This window comes from Linepithema humile, chromosome 7 (assembly GCF_040581485.1).
Source record: "Linepithema humile isolate Giens D197 chromosome 7, Lhum_UNIL_v1.0, whole genome shotgun sequence".
Lineage (NCBI taxonomy): Eukaryota > Metazoa > Arthropoda > Insecta > Hymenoptera > Formicidae > Linepithema > Linepithema humile.
Genome location: NC_090134.1, coordinates 14,143,939 through 14,159,334, shown reverse-complemented (window position 1 = coordinate 14,159,334; position 15,396 = coordinate 14,143,939). Strand labels below are relative to the sequence as shown.

Genomic DNA, 15,396 nt, shown 5'->3' with positions numbered 1-15,396 from the left:
ATTTTTATTACATATAATTAAAAAAGAATGTAAAATTATGTTTTCTTAATAAAGCCCTTTTTTTGTTGATTTATAATTTATATCTTTATTGAACTCTTTTTATAAAATGTATATCATGTTATATAATCGACATTTATGAAACAACGCTATGTAAAAATAACATTACATAGCAGCGCATTATACATTTAGATATACATACATATAAATATAAAAAGAAATTATCAAATTATGTCTTTGGTAACATGTATCACACAAGATAAAATCTATGTATTTAAGTACAATAAACATATATTACGTATAAACGACTTAAGAAACTTTTAAATCTTTTATAGACATTTTAAAGGACACTTAATCGTTATAAAAATCAAATAGGAAACGAAAAAAAAGTCTTTCACTCTGAACAAACTTACAGCTAAATTTTAAAAATAATTTGAAACAATGAATCAGCATTGCGAAAGTAACATAAATTCACGTTTGTAATATCGTTACCTCTTATCTTTTTCTTAGACTATTTCACAAAGATAATAACATATAGGTAACAAATTTAAACTCATGTGAACATCAAACACAATACATAACTGTGCTTTAAAAACGAAACTGAATCATATAAGTATAATTGCACAAATGTGAATATTATAAACAACACAAACAATAACAATATAGGAAATACTTATATTGTTACTAAATACTAAACTAAATACTATACTAAAAATTTTCAGATTGCAGCTTGTCTTAACGAGAAAAGATTGCTTGAACAGCTTTTTATGGTTTTCGAACTCTAAAATATTTTTCATAAGTAGTATTGCACACTGGACATCGCTTATGTTCCAAACGTCCGATGCATTCAGTGCAACAGGCAAAATGACCACAGGGTACAAAAATATGTGTTCGCTCATTGGTAAAACACAGCGTGCAAATATCTTCGGAAGACTTCTCTCTTGACACATTCAGCAGTTTTGAAGATCCCAATTTATAGTGTGGAATAAATGTTCTTTAGAGATATTACATCTGTACAGAAGAAAAGGCAATAAAATTTACAATATTGCTTATATATGTGTGTGAAAAAAAAACTTTTATTTTAGTTTATCAATTAACTACTAATTGTAAGTGAATAAGATTACCTCGCGTATTACTGTGTTTAGTCTTTGAACTGAATAGAAATATTATAATTTTTGGTATTAAATTTGAGACTTTAAATTCTGTAACTGTTGTAATGCTTTCTGTTCTTTTGTTTTTAGCTGTTGATCAATTCTATGTAAAACCAATTTTGGTAACTTTATTACTCCAGGATTTCGCTCATACATGTTTCCGTAAGTTTTATTTCCATTTTCATTGTAAGAGTTTTCTATTAATGAGAAATAATGCATTTAATGCAATTAGTCTATAAGGAAAAATTTTAAATAATGTAATAGATTCAAAAAGATAAAATTTGAAAATTGAGATGTATATTACAAATTAAGAGATTTATCTAGAAAAATGGAAAAACAGAATTATGTTACCAATCTCAAAAATATTCTTTTCCATTATTAAACAATATAATATTATTCTATGAAATATATTAAATATTTTAAAAAAGAAAAAAAACAAAAAGTTATATATAAATTTTATGTTTCTCCTGCTCCGCACTAATAAAAAAAGTATAATTTTCTCAAATTATTGTACAAAAAGATAGGCTACGTATTTTACAAGTTTTTTTAATGTCTACGTCATAAAAAATTTGAAAATACATATAACAAATTTGGAATATCCTATTTTTTATTGTATAAACTGATTTGATTCATTATTTAGCATATATATGTGTCAGAGTATAATAATTAAAAATTGAATACTTTTGATATTTTGCATTTTATTTTGATATACTAGCGTAACAGTTTAAATAATGTAAAACGCTTATTTTTGGACGCTTTTATTTCAGTCCTTTTATAAATAAAAATTCCATTATAGACAGAAGAAACTGTCTGATGATACTAATCTATGTAGTTATACAACTAATAGTTGTATAATTGGAATTGCAAATTGTAATATAATTCTTTTCGATATTTTTGTATGCTTTTTTTCATAAACTGATTTTTCTTATCAGTTTATATATAAAAGTATTAAAATAACATCGTCGAAAAATGAGTACTGTACGAAATATCTTGCATTTTATGCTGAAAAAAATGTAAGATGCAAAATACCTTATAAAGTATTTACTTTTCAAATATCTCATCCGAATAATTTTATATTATAAATAAAATTAATTTATACAAAAAAATTAATTAATAATTAATAATTTATACAATAAATAATTTGCATAAAATTGTTATTTAAAAAATATGAGGTAATCTTATGACATCTGCATCTACAGTTCAATATATGCAAAAAATTTTATGCCAAATAATGTTTTGACAAAACTTGTAAAAAAAACTTTTGTAAAAAAATCACTGATTTAATGTATTATTTTTATAGGAAAAATCTAATTTAAAAAAATATAATTTTTATATAAAAGTATAAATATAAATATAAAACTATAAGTATAAAAAAAAGTATAAATACAAACACATATATAAATCTTATATAAAAGTAATGTTATCTGCAAATAAAGACAAATGAAAATCGAGGAAATAAAAAAAAAACAAAAATTTATGAAATGTTCGAAGAAAAGTAGTATCAAAAAATTCTGCAAACTGAAAACTGAAAATTCTATTATTAAAAAATATATAAACGTAAACAAAGATGACTTAAGAAGCATATATTGTAAATAGAAATTAATATTTAATATAAAAGGCCACCAAAGTTTTAGAAAATATTTTTAAATTCGTATATTTTCTACAAAAATAATGATAATAGTTAAATCAACGGCAAATAAAAACTTAGACTTTTTCAAAAAATAATTATGTCAATAATGTTTAGAAAATTATTTTTTTCAATATACATTTTTTTATATTTTAATATAAAAAAGAATATATAAAGGCTGAATTATGAACACTAAGACTGAAGTTAAGTTTCAGAAATACTTCGTGTGCTCGGATACTCAAGTTCATTTTATAAGTCTATGTATTAGTAATAATCAAGAAAATGATTTTAAATGACTCAATAGTGTAGTACATAATATTACTAAATTAATAAAAATAAAATATTAAAATTATACATTACCTTTGTTAGTGGTTAACTTTTTTGTTCTTTTCATTTGTTGTGTTCTTTTTGAATGCTTTTCGAATACACCATTCTCTTCTTCATAATTAAATAATTCTTGTTCTGTTAGTTTTCTCTTTGTTATGTTTGTGTCAACATTATTGTTAGTAATACACAATGTATTTGATTTTGTTTCAGAGACCACATCTTGTTCGTCAGATCTCGATGTACATATTTGATTGTCACCTTCAATGATTGAAATAAAATGCAATTAATATTAATTGTTATAATAACAAATCGAAAAAAAGTTGTAAAAGATTAAAAACAGAAAATTTTTATCCTCTATTAATAACCGTTAAAAAACCAAATTTTTAAGACTTGTATTTCATTAATAACATAGATTAGGGTTTCTAACCATAGTACTGCAAGAAACAAACTAAAATTAGTATTTAATGTACATGTTTATTTAAATTCGTACTAAATTATATGAAATTTGATTTGAAAATTTTAAATATGTTATGCATTCCATATAAATTTATTAAAAATTTTTAAACATTTTCAACTGAGCGCGTTTATAAATATTTGTACATTATTATATTTATATTAATTTTGTTTAAATGTTAACTATAATATTATTTATTTATATAATATATTTATAGTGACGTACCTTTGGAAATTAGTTTATCATTCAGAAAAAAATTTTCACATCCATTACTGAACATATGTAAAAAGTATTGAAGACTTATCCTACAAACAATAAAAAGTAAGTACAATTTAACATATTATTCATGAAGTATAAAAATGCATAGAAGGAGAAAGAGAGAGAGAGAGAGAGAGAGAGAGAGAGAGAGAGAGAGAGAGAGAGAGAGAAATGTATAAAAATGCATAGAATATACGTGCATCTACGCATGCAATGTACAAAATTTTCAAATAAAAGTTATTCTAGAAACAAAATGTTACATATATCAAAATATACTTTAATAATTAATTACATTAGAGGACTTTGACACAATTTTATTACAAACCTGCCATTTGCAAAATTTTCTTGAGCTTCTCGTATTTTCAGATCTCGCCTTTTATTTTTAATAGTACGATATCCAATATTCTCGCCTGCCTGTAGACGTTTTAGTTTTATTTCTTCATCAACAATTATTTTTTGTAAATTATCTGTAAGTAAAACATGTGTTAAAATTTGTTCATTTTATAACGTAAAACAAAAAAAGTATTAATGATTACCTAAGAAATTCCAAATATTTCCTTTTCTGAATCTTTTTCCTACTATATTATGAAAACTCTCTGTTATATTATTTGTTCTCACCGGACAATCATAAACACTAACTTTTGACGCTAATGGTAGCCAAGTTTTGCGAACATAATTTAAAAAGTCACAAATAGCAGGATATTTATTGGAAATCTGATTAGCTTCCAGTTGTATTAAAGAAAATGCTTCTTGAAAGCAGTCAGAAGGAAGCAATGCCATCGTCATAGTCATGGACAGAACATTTCTTGGTGTATCTGTTAATCCTAATCGTCTCCAGTAACGCGAAAGTGCCTGTAAAAATATGTGTATTCTTTTTTATCGTAACGTCTAAAAGCGTTAGCGACCTCTCTGTCTTGTTAGTATACTCAAGATGTACCATTCCAGAAAAATTATATTAAAGAAAGAAACTCTCGCTGGTTTCCCATTATTTTGCGAGAGAAGGACCATGTAAAGCATTCTGTCCATTTTATATAATAATAAGCCGTAAGTCGTAAAATCATAAGAAATTGACCAATCACAGTCGATAAATTCTTTTGTGATTTATCTGTAATTGGTCAATTTCTTATGACTTTACGACTTACGGCTTATTGTAGAATAGCCATTCAACAAGCTACAATGTCCTCTACGTATAATAATAATAATTATTATTAATTATTATTAATAATAATTTATTGGTAAACAAAACGAGCTCAAGGAACCAGGTTGATTTATATATATATATACAGAATGTGTAATTAAAAAACCATCGCATAAACTCTACACTAATCGGTAAAGCAAAAATTTTTAAGACAAAAAGCTCTTTACAACTTTCCAATCCGATCAATAATTGAGATGCAATTGTTAATTGAATGTCGGAGGATCCAATCAATTACTTTCCACTTTGCTCGCCGCTCTCTCCGGTTTCCGCCGGGGCTCTGCGTTAATTGGTTGAATCCTCCGATTTTCAATTAACAATTGCGTCTTAATTATTGATCAGATCGAAAAGTTATAAAGAGCTTTTCGCCTTAGAAATTTTTACTCTACCAATTAATGTAGAACTTATGCAATAATTTTTTAACACCCTGTATAGCCCCAATAGATTATATTTTATTATTTACATTCAAATGTTTTAGCCTAACATCTGGCCTTCTTCAGTAAATAGAAATAAAGTTACGTACAAAATTCGCATACTAAATTTTTATATTAACAATTTTCCTCAATCAAAAATGTTGGAGTAGCGTAATATTAATTGTTATATATATTGTGTATATGTTGTTGTTTATATATATAAACTGGCTTGAGCTCGTTTTATTTATCAATTTGTATTTCACAATCTTTTCTAATGTTTAAATAATAATTTAGTAAACTATTATACCTGATTAAAGTGAAACCAGCATCCATGTGCATTTGCTGTTGGAAATTGTTTACTCATTACCTTCATGGCAGCTGGCTCATAATCGCTCATTAAAAATTTCACATTTTTTTCAAGTGTTGGTACCAATTCTACAATTTTTTTCCATATAGCTTTATACATATCACTAGAGCGACATTCACATAGAACAAAAATCATAGCAACACCCTTAAAAATTTAAAAAATTTTACTATAGGTATATATATGTATATACTTTACTTATATATATATATATAATTACTTACTATATATAATTTATAACTATAATACTGTATAGTTCATTGAAATATATACCAGACTGGAAGGCGCACAGGCTACCCCCTCCATTCGACAAAACAGTCAGACAAGGCAGTGACTCGGTACCGGATTTCTCTTTCTATTTCGTCTACTCTCTTAGCTGAAAACATTCCGAGACTGTTGGTTAGATAGAGAGATCCGGGTCCTATCTCCATCTGACCGGTCGAGAACAAGGCGTGCTCGTTCCAGTATGGTATATATTTCAATGGTATAGTTACAATGTACTCACTACGTTTATATGCCGATTATGAATAGTGTACATTTGACTCATTTGTGGCACATATGGAATAATCTGAAAACAGAATATCATTAATAATCTGAAAACACAGAATATCATTTATATATCACGTTTATATTATTTGTATCACATATTATTATTTATGAAATATTTTATCTAAGATTATTTTCCAGCTAATAAGACAAGTCAACACAAGTATTGACAATTATATTCTGTCTTTGTTAAATATCCAACAAGCAATAAATATAAAATAATTCTTATGTCGACTTATGATTAGTTAAAAAGCAGCTTAAAAATATAAAAAAATTAGTATTTAATTTTTCTATTGCACATAAGCTTACATTAAATGTTCCATCTACATAAAGTTCCGTTGACTTTCCTAATTCATGTAAGAGTGTATCAGTTGTAAATATTAATGCTATTTTTCCATCATTAGAAGTTACACTGCCTTTATAAAATCCTTCAAGAGATACATATGTTGATAAGCTCACAGCAAGAGTCTTCATGTCTTTTGGTAAACTTGGGCGAAGTTTAATTCTTTCACGATACAATGTACACCTTAGTGTAGCATAGGACAATGTTATGGCTTCTTCAGGATATCTGCATATTAAATTTACAATAATTACAAATTACATTATAACTAAGGAAAAATTATTTATTTCTAAAGTTAATAAAAAGAATGAAATTTATGCATTATATTGAATTATGAAGAAAAAATCAAATAAAATAATTAAAAATATTAAATTAAAAGAAACATTTAAAAACATTTAGAAACATAATAAAATTAATATTTAGTCTTTATATAAAATTAAATTGTATAACTTAAATTATATTTATATTATATAACTGACATGTGTAAAATTAATAGGCAAAAAAAATAAAATTAAATATTATGAGAGTGAAATTCCACAAAGCAATTTTCATACAATACGTCTAATATCTGTCTATTAATAATTAGATTAATTTAAAGGATTTTGCTAAATTTTACTCTCATAACATTTTTCGTAAATTAATTTCACACCTAACAGGTGGCATAAATAAAATTTTTGACAGGTTAAGTTACATAAAAGTAATATCTTTTTATAGAGCATTTTTTTCACATATGCATCTGATATTTTTTTAGCTTATTTAAAAATTGTCTTAATAAGATTAAAGAATAATAAGACTAAAGAAAATATGTACTTACTTTCTACAGATACTATCAAATATTTCTTTTAGAGGCAAAGTTGTCTCCCGGCAAAGTTGTAACATTTCTAATATCATAGCAGACTGTTGTATTTTCCATTGCGTCTTATTGTTAGTATGGTTATGTTCTTGATTTAAATGTATTTCACCATTCTTATCAATGATTATAGTACCAGGACATCTTGAAGAACGACGAGTACTGCATCGCAAAATATGATTATTGCGAGAATCTTTGTTATAAGTGTAATCATTGTACACATAAACTGTTGTACCAGGCTGCTTTCCAGGTATTTTGTTCATCTAGAAAAAATTAATGATAAAATAAAAATCAATATTACAAAAACATTTGAGAAAAATGAAACACTCTTCTTGATCATAAATCAATAAATAATATTGATTAAATAAATTATATAAAATTTTTAAGTTTATTAAATGGAGGAGAAATTTGTCAAACAAGTATGTTACAATTAAAATATATTTATTGAGCACACTTGTAAATACTTTATTTAGAAAATTCTTGGCATATATTATTTCTTTAGTATTACACGTGTGAAAAAGGTTTTCTAAGATTATATAGTATACAAAATACAAAAAATATTTTACACTTATATACTTTTCTGTCAAAATAATTGCAATAATTATACGATATATACAATGAATTATTAAATTATATATTAGAAATATTTATAATTTATAAAATATATATATTATGATTGTAATGCTGTACTATCAAATTTCTTGTAATTTATAATAATTGTATTTACAAAAGCATCGTAAGATGGTAGTTATCGCGTATCCACGTTTTATATACTTCAGCCATAAGCAATAAACTCGGATCTATAATAGGTAATTCAAGCTTTAAGCCATAAAAATTGATCAATCACAAACGAGTATGAAAAAAATAATCGACTACAATCGGTCAATTTCTGACGGCTTAAAGCTTACGATTCTATTGTAGAAGACCTAATACATCGCATGTTGCTGTCGGATGTTGAAACGCAGTCAATAGCTGTTTTCCATTTACGCCAAAACTCAGATAATTCTCATTTGTGATATGTCATAACGTTATAACGTAGTTGAATGCACGTTCCTTTTCATTTTAAGACAAGTAAGATTTAACTGAGTTTTTATCTACAATCTGCACAACCTCAAGATCTTGTGCTTTACTGAGTCTTGTTGACTCACATTAAAAGTGAGATTATAAACCTATGTGTTATAAACTTACGTATTCTTTTAACTCACTAAACAATGACGTCATTACATTTATTACCTGAGTATAAAATACTCACATAATTTTAAACTCAGTATCACTTGTGTGAAAGTGGAAAGCAACTAATGATCCAATGAGAAAAACTCGAAATTCTTTTATTCTCACATCCGACAGCAACGTGTATCGGATGTGGAACAGGCCTTTTTTCTTACTGTAAACTCTTACGGCTATTGTAATCTTACGGTCCATAATATAACCTAAACACAAAGATTGTTACATCTTTTTTCCGACGGAATCGTAAACGTAAGTCAAAGTCGAAAGTACATGTCCCATTTCCATCATGTTGCATGTAACTTCAATGTCACATACATTAACGCTAATTTTTGAGCATTTACTCTAACGCTGATTTACTTTTGTGACTTCATTGGAAACGATTATGACAATCTTTATGCTCAGGTCCAAACGCAGTAAATATTTTTTTCATTGCGTTGTACTTACACTGATAATGATTCAGCAACCAGATTGATGATTCAGTAAAGCGATATCTTCCTTCTTCTCCTTTGCTACGACAACCATTGACATAAGAATTTGTAGATGGTATAAGAGGCGGTATTTATAGGACGGTATTCATAATCCGTTCTTATATTCAAGATTGTCTTAAGCATGGACTTATATTTGCTCTCTTCGTCACATAGGACGGTATTCATAAGGTACGTTCCACTTGGCGATCGCAACACTTGTGGAATCATTTTATCTTTGTTTTTCATCGAAAGTTAAAGAAAAATAGATAATGTTCACGAGCGTTGCGATCACCAAGTGGAACTCAGCCATAGTCATTTCTTATATTTAAGATCGTCTTAAGTCGTCGTCATCGTCGTCTTAAGATACTAATATGGCTTTTTGATTGGTTCGTAGCATTTTAAGACAATATTTAAGACAATCTTAAATATAAGAACGGACTATGAATACCAGTCATATACAGATTGTGTGTAACGAAGAGAGTGAATATAAATCTATGCTTAAGACAATCTTGAATATAAGAACGGACTATGAATACCGCCCATAGTCTATTCTTATTTCAAGAACAGATAATAAATAATGTTTTATTTAAGATATCAAAAAATTGAATGCCGTCTTTTAATTGAAAAATTGCATATAAAATTTATTTTAAACTACAAAAAGCAATTTTTCAAATAAAACTAAACTTTTTCACATAAATAAACAAAAAGTACTACTTAGGGCCTATTCAGACTTTAACATTGGTTTATAAGCAAATGCATAAGGAAATTGATTGATTTCCTTATGCATATGTTTATGCAAGTTTGTTTGGATAGGCCCTCAGAAAACCAATTATATTAAGAATCACTAAAATTTCACTAAATTAAATTATTTTATGAACTCTGCCATATTATCAATTGCAATACAATTATAATTGTAGTGTGACTCTAGTAATCTTCAATCTTTAATTTTTAATCTTAATCTCCAATATGTAATCTGAAACCGGCTTAAGTGTGCGTGCGTATGCATGAATATGCGTGCATGCGTGTAGCGTGTTTGTGTGTGCATGCATGCGCATGTATGTGCGTGCGTGCATGTGTGTGTGTGTGTGTGTGCATGCGTGCGTATAGTCCATAACAAATAAATAAGAAAATTTCTTTATGCATATGTTATGTACTTGTGCAAGTTTGACCCAACTATAAATACCGACCATGAAGTCATTCTAAAGCCCGCGTATCAGACTAATAAGGGCCGTTAAAGGCAAACTACAGAAGAATTTATCGATTGTGATTGGTCAATTTCGTCATTTTTCTATAATTTGTCTGTGAGTGGTCAATTTCTTATAGCTTAAAGCTTACTACATCTATTGTAGATCCGGGCTTATTATTTTCTGCTCATGTATCAATTATGCTCATGTCGTTTTGATTTGCTCGTGTTATTCTCTTTATACTTTTTAAACTATTTTTGTAACTTAATATTCTAAAAAAGTTTGCAAGAAGTAACATCGTTTCCTTGCAAACTATACACTCCTTTGCCTACAAAATGGCTACTAGTGTAAGTATCTATATTACAATAAAAAAAAGTTTTTGCTATTATATTTATGTGTACAATTAAAGCATTAAATATCTTGGTTAGAAAATCACTTTTATTTTGACAAAATCGATTGAATTTGTAATTTGAAATGTGTACATAATTAGGCAATTATTTCTTTTTTACAGTTGGAAGTCATATCTGGAAAAAAAGAAGGATCGCTTCTTTATGTTCATGATGATTATATTTATACCAAGGATAATCGTAATGACTATATTTTTCGATGCAATACACGCCGGACAACCAAATGTCGAGGTGCAATAAGCATTAGAGATGATAATGTAGAAATTTTAGAAACGCATAATCATGCAAAATCACCATTCATCGTATTGCAACATCAAATGAAAGAAGAAATGTTGAAACTCTCTCGCGAAACTTGTCAGGATCTAAAGGAAATATTTGATTCAGTATGTAGAAGGTAAGAATGTTTTACATATGCATCATTTGTACATATGTATACTTTACATATATCTAATCACTTATTAGATCTAGGATTAATAAACATTTTTGACTAACTTTATCGTTTATAAATATTTATATATTTTGACTATTAAATAAAGAAGTAACAATTGTGTTTTTAAAGAGTATTGTAAAATATTACTGCTTTTTAAGATTTATCAATACTCATATGAATATTTATAAACGATGCACTTCTTTATTAGCACTTGATTCATTAGGTTTGATGAGGCCAAAATGATGCACTTGATTAAAAATATTTAGTAATCCCAAGGATATCAGGCATATGTGATGCTTATTAAATGAACACTATCGACATAACCAAAGCAATTTTCATTCGAACCTATACTATATTTTATTCAGATTTTTTTATTACTTTATTTATATTGTATTATTTTTAGAAACCTTTTTTTAATTTTTAGTAATCCAAGTGTTGGGCAATATTTGAGTTTTCCATCTATAAGATGTTCTATGCATCGTCAACGCGTTAAAGCCAGACCAGTTGTACCCGAGACATTGGCATCATTACGTGATATTATCGAAAATTCTGACGTAATAAAAAATATCTATCAAGGGAGTGTAACTTCAAGTAATGGCAAAGTAGCAATCATTTTATCAACTACTAATTTATTAGAAAGTTTGTCATCAGCTACTGAAATCTATGTGGATGGAACATTTTCTGTAAATCTGTTTTTCATTGATAATTTATTGTAATTAATAAAATTTATATCGCAATATTTATATCATAAAATTATATTTTTGCATATAATATAGTTTTAAATCAAAATATAAAAAAATAATTGTATTTATTTTTTTCAAGGTTCTTCCTCGCACACCACACATTGCACAACTTTATTCAGTACATATACGATATATGGATACAGTAAGATATTTATTTAATTTTATATTTATTTGTGTTCCAAAAGTAACAATAATAGATAACTTTATCTTTCCAGGGCATTGCAACTTTATTTGTATTGTGTGATGCACGTACAACAACTTTTTATGATGCTTTATGGGACAAAATTAAGCAGCTGATACCGCAGCTTGAACAAAATATTGAATTTATAATGAGTGATTATGAAATGGCTGCAATTAAGTCACTGAGTAATAAGTTTCCCAAAGCGAAATTAAGTGGATGTTGGTTCCATTTTAATCAGGTTCGGTTCATTATATATTTATTATATGTTTATATATTATTATAATTAAATATAGTCACACACACACACACACACACACATTAAATTAATATAACATTTTTTTTTTATATTTTAGGCTGTACTGCGTAAATGGCGAAAATTAGAGCTTTCTCCACAAACTCCACAAACTATACTTTCAATGACAATGACATTGCCTTTGCTACCAGCAGATATGTTTCACGAAGCCTTGCTTATTATACAAGCTGAAGCTGACTTACTTTCTCGTGAGCATCCAAATGTCTTACAATTTATGTCTTATTTGAGACTTACCTGGTTACATATGGCGTCAAAAATTAGCACTTATGGCTGTCCCATCCGCACTAACAATATAGTGGAAAGTTTCCACAACGTTGCAACGCAGAAATTAGGCACAAGAAACATAAATATTTGGACATTTTTAGGTAATGTTAATAATAAAAAGTTATTTTAGAATAATACTTGTTTTTTATTTTATTTTTAAGTATTTACTAAATTTTATGTAATAATATAAATTATTTATCTTTTTCTATAGAAAAATTTAAAAATTTAATTGCTGATCAAGAATTGGATCTTCGACGCTTGAAAAACGGTATTCAACCCCGGCGAACCCATACACGGACAAATAGAGAGCGAAATACGAAAATTATAAATGCGCAAAAAAACTTAATTGAAAAAAGGTATTATTTTGTATGCATAAACACTGGACCAAATAATAGATTATTACTATAACTTACAATTTTAATTATTTTATTTTATTTTTTAGGTTGCCATTAAAGCAATTTTTATTGATGTTTAACAGAAGGAATGATATTTTTCAAATTGAACAATTGGCATCATTTGATGGTATTTAACCTATATTAATATTAGAATTATGTTTCTTACCGCATATTTTAACACATTTTACAATAAATGCAACCATTTGATTCTCAATGTCACACAATATACGTTTCATCTACGTATAAGACAAGATTTAAAATAAAAAGGACATGTTTATTGTTACATGTGTTAATATGTGGATTTAGGTGTCCGTAAATAGTTACAATTTTACTTTTATGATATTCAATCATAAGCAACTATCTATTAGATAACAAACTTATTCTAAACATGTATATAACTACATTTTCTTTCAAATAAAGCATTGTCATGTGACGAACAAGTTGCAGACAGGACATTCTTTGCGGATGACTTTAACGTATCTATCCAAACAGGTAAATTTTATTAACTTCTTTTGAATCTCGCAAGTATTAAGTTTATAAAAATTTTTTTAATTTTTTAAAGATTTAGAGATTAAACAATTATCTTATTTTCAATATATTAAAATGAAAAACAATAGCAAATTAGAACTTTTTAATAACGATATATATGGATTTATAATATATTTATTTAAAAAAAAATGTTATTTTTTTATTTCAGAGAAGATTAACATTAGAAGACGCAGATCTCAATGCAGAAATAGGATTATATTATCTAATCCAAGAGAGAAAGACAATAACTTAGAAGCAAACACAGGTAAAAAAATATCATTAATTTAATATTTTTTTCAAGCAAATTTTTTTAAGTTTTTATTTATTATACAGTAATAATATTTGCATATTCCTTGAGATACATTCCTTCAGATATATTAAATAAAGCAGAATAAAAATAACTTTTCTTTTTCAGAAAAGGACACAGAATCTGAATGCAATGATAGCAGAGTGACAGCATCTACGCAGGAAACAATTTCGGCAGAACAAAACAAAACATCAGAAACATTATCCAATATAATTATTTTCGAGAATGTTCTCAGCAATACACAAGGTAATTTTATTACTATTGATTTACAATCAGTAGTACACAGTTACTGTAAAATATTAAGTCAAAGTTAATTTTTTTTACACAGAGATATAATCAATATTGCAAATTTAATTTCCTTTTTTATTTTACAGATGATGAATCAATATACGAGGTGCCGGATGATGATTATGAATATTGGTATTCGGATGACAGTAATGTTCCTGAAGAACATCCATTCCACATTGTAAATTGGGATCTTCAAAACTGTCAGAATGTGTCAAGAGAGAAGTCTTCCGAAGATATTTGCACGCTGTGTTTTACCAATGAGCGAACACATATTTTTGTACCCTGTGGTCATTTTGCCTGTTGCACTGAATGCATCGGACGTTTGGAACATAAGCGATGTCCAGTGTGCAATACTACTTATGAAAAATATTTTAGAGTTCGAAAACCATAAAAAGCTGTTCAAGCAATCTTTTCTCGTTAAGACAAGCTGCAATCTGAAAATTTTTAGTATAGTATTTAGTTTAGTATTTAGTAACAATATAAGTATTTCCTATATTGTTATTGTTTGTGTTGTTTATAATATTCACATTTGTGCAATTATACTTATATGATTCAGTTTCGTTTTTAAAGCACAGTTATGTATTGTGTTTGATGTTCACATGAGTTTAAATTTGTTACCTATATGTTATTATCTTTGTGAAATAGTCTAAGAAAAAGATAAGAGGTAACGATATTACAAACGTGAATTTATGTTACTTTCGCAATGCTGATTCATTGTTTCAAATTATTTTTAAAATTTAGCTGTAAGTTTGTTCAGAGTGAAAGACTTTTTTTTCGTTTCCTATTTGATTTTTATAACGATTAAGTGTCCTTTAAAATGTCTATAAAAGATTTAAAAGTTTCTTAAGTCGTTTATACGTAATATATGTTTATTGTACTTAAATACATAGATTTTATCTTGTGTGATACATGTTACCAAAGACATAATTTGATAATTTCTTTTTATATTTATATGTATGTATATCTAAATGTATAATGCGCTGCTATGTAATGTTATTTTTACATAGCGTTGTTTCATAAATGTCGATTATATAACATGATATACATTTTATAAAAAGAGTTCAATAAAGATATAAATTATAAATCAACAAAAAAAGGGCTTTATTAAGAAAACATAATTTTACATTCTTTTTTAATTAT

General features: G+C 26.8%; 2 protein-coding genes across 2 annotated transcripts; one reads left to right on the top strand and one right to left on the bottom strand.

The window, feature by feature from the left end:
• Positions 1–293: 293 nt before the first annotated feature.
• LOC105677363 (uncharacterized) lies at positions 294–9,423 on the bottom strand. Its single transcript, XM_067359021.1, has 11 exons — positions 9,194–9,423; positions 7,487–7,785; positions 6,642–6,900; positions 6,292–6,354; positions 5,730–5,933; positions 4,351–4,666; positions 4,140–4,281; positions 3,782–3,861; positions 3,136–3,360; positions 1,122–1,345; positions 294–1,008 (listed from the first exon to the last, which is right to left on the bottom strand). Exons 2-10 carry the CDS (start codon positions 7,783–7,785, stop codon positions 1,179–1,181), a joined length of 1,755 nt encoding a protein of 584 aa, XP_067215122.1. The 5' UTR covers positions 9,194–9,423; the 3' UTR covers positions 294–1,008; positions 1,122–1,178.
• A 2,228-nt stretch (positions 9,424–11,651) lies between these two features.
• On the top strand, positions 11,652–15,134 carry LOC136996928 (uncharacterized). Its single transcript, XM_067359915.1, has 10 exons — positions 11,652–11,920; positions 12,060–12,122; positions 12,196–12,399; positions 12,515–12,839; positions 12,950–13,094; positions 13,181–13,260; positions 13,554–13,625; positions 13,831–13,926; positions 14,077–14,214; positions 14,343–15,134. The coding sequence occupies exons 1-10, from the start codon at positions 11,711–11,713 to the stop codon at positions 14,645–14,647; spliced, it is 1,638 nt and encodes a 545-aa protein (XP_067216016.1). The 5' UTR covers positions 11,652–11,710; the 3' UTR covers positions 14,648–15,134.
• Positions 15,135–15,396: the final 262 nt, after the last annotated feature.

Bases quoted from the DNA above. Each gene is read 5' to 3' on its own strand.
- LOC136996928 (XM_067359915.1), top strand. From the start codon at position 11,711: ATGCATCGTCAACGCGTTAAAGCCAGACCAGTTGTACCCGAGACATTG. The intron at 12,123-12,195 runs GTAAGATATTTA...TTATCTTTCCAG, and splicing joins ATATACGATATATGGATACA to GGCATTGCAACTTTATTTGT. The intron at 13,095-13,180 runs GTATTATTTTGT...TTTATTTTTTAG, and splicing joins AAAAACTTAATTGAAAAAAG to GTTGCCATTAAAGCAATTTT.
- LOC105677363 (XM_067359021.1), bottom strand. From the start codon at position 7,785: ATGAACAAAATACCTGGAAAGCAGCCTGGTACAACAGTTTATGTGTAC. The intron at 4,282-4,350 runs GTAATCATTAAT...TTTTACTTACAG, and splicing joins AAATATTTGGAATTTCTTAG to ATAATTTACAAAAAATAATT. The intron at 3,361-3,781 runs GTACGTCACTAT...CAATCATTGAAG, and splicing joins TGATAAACTAATTTCCAAAG to GTGACAATCAAATATGTACA.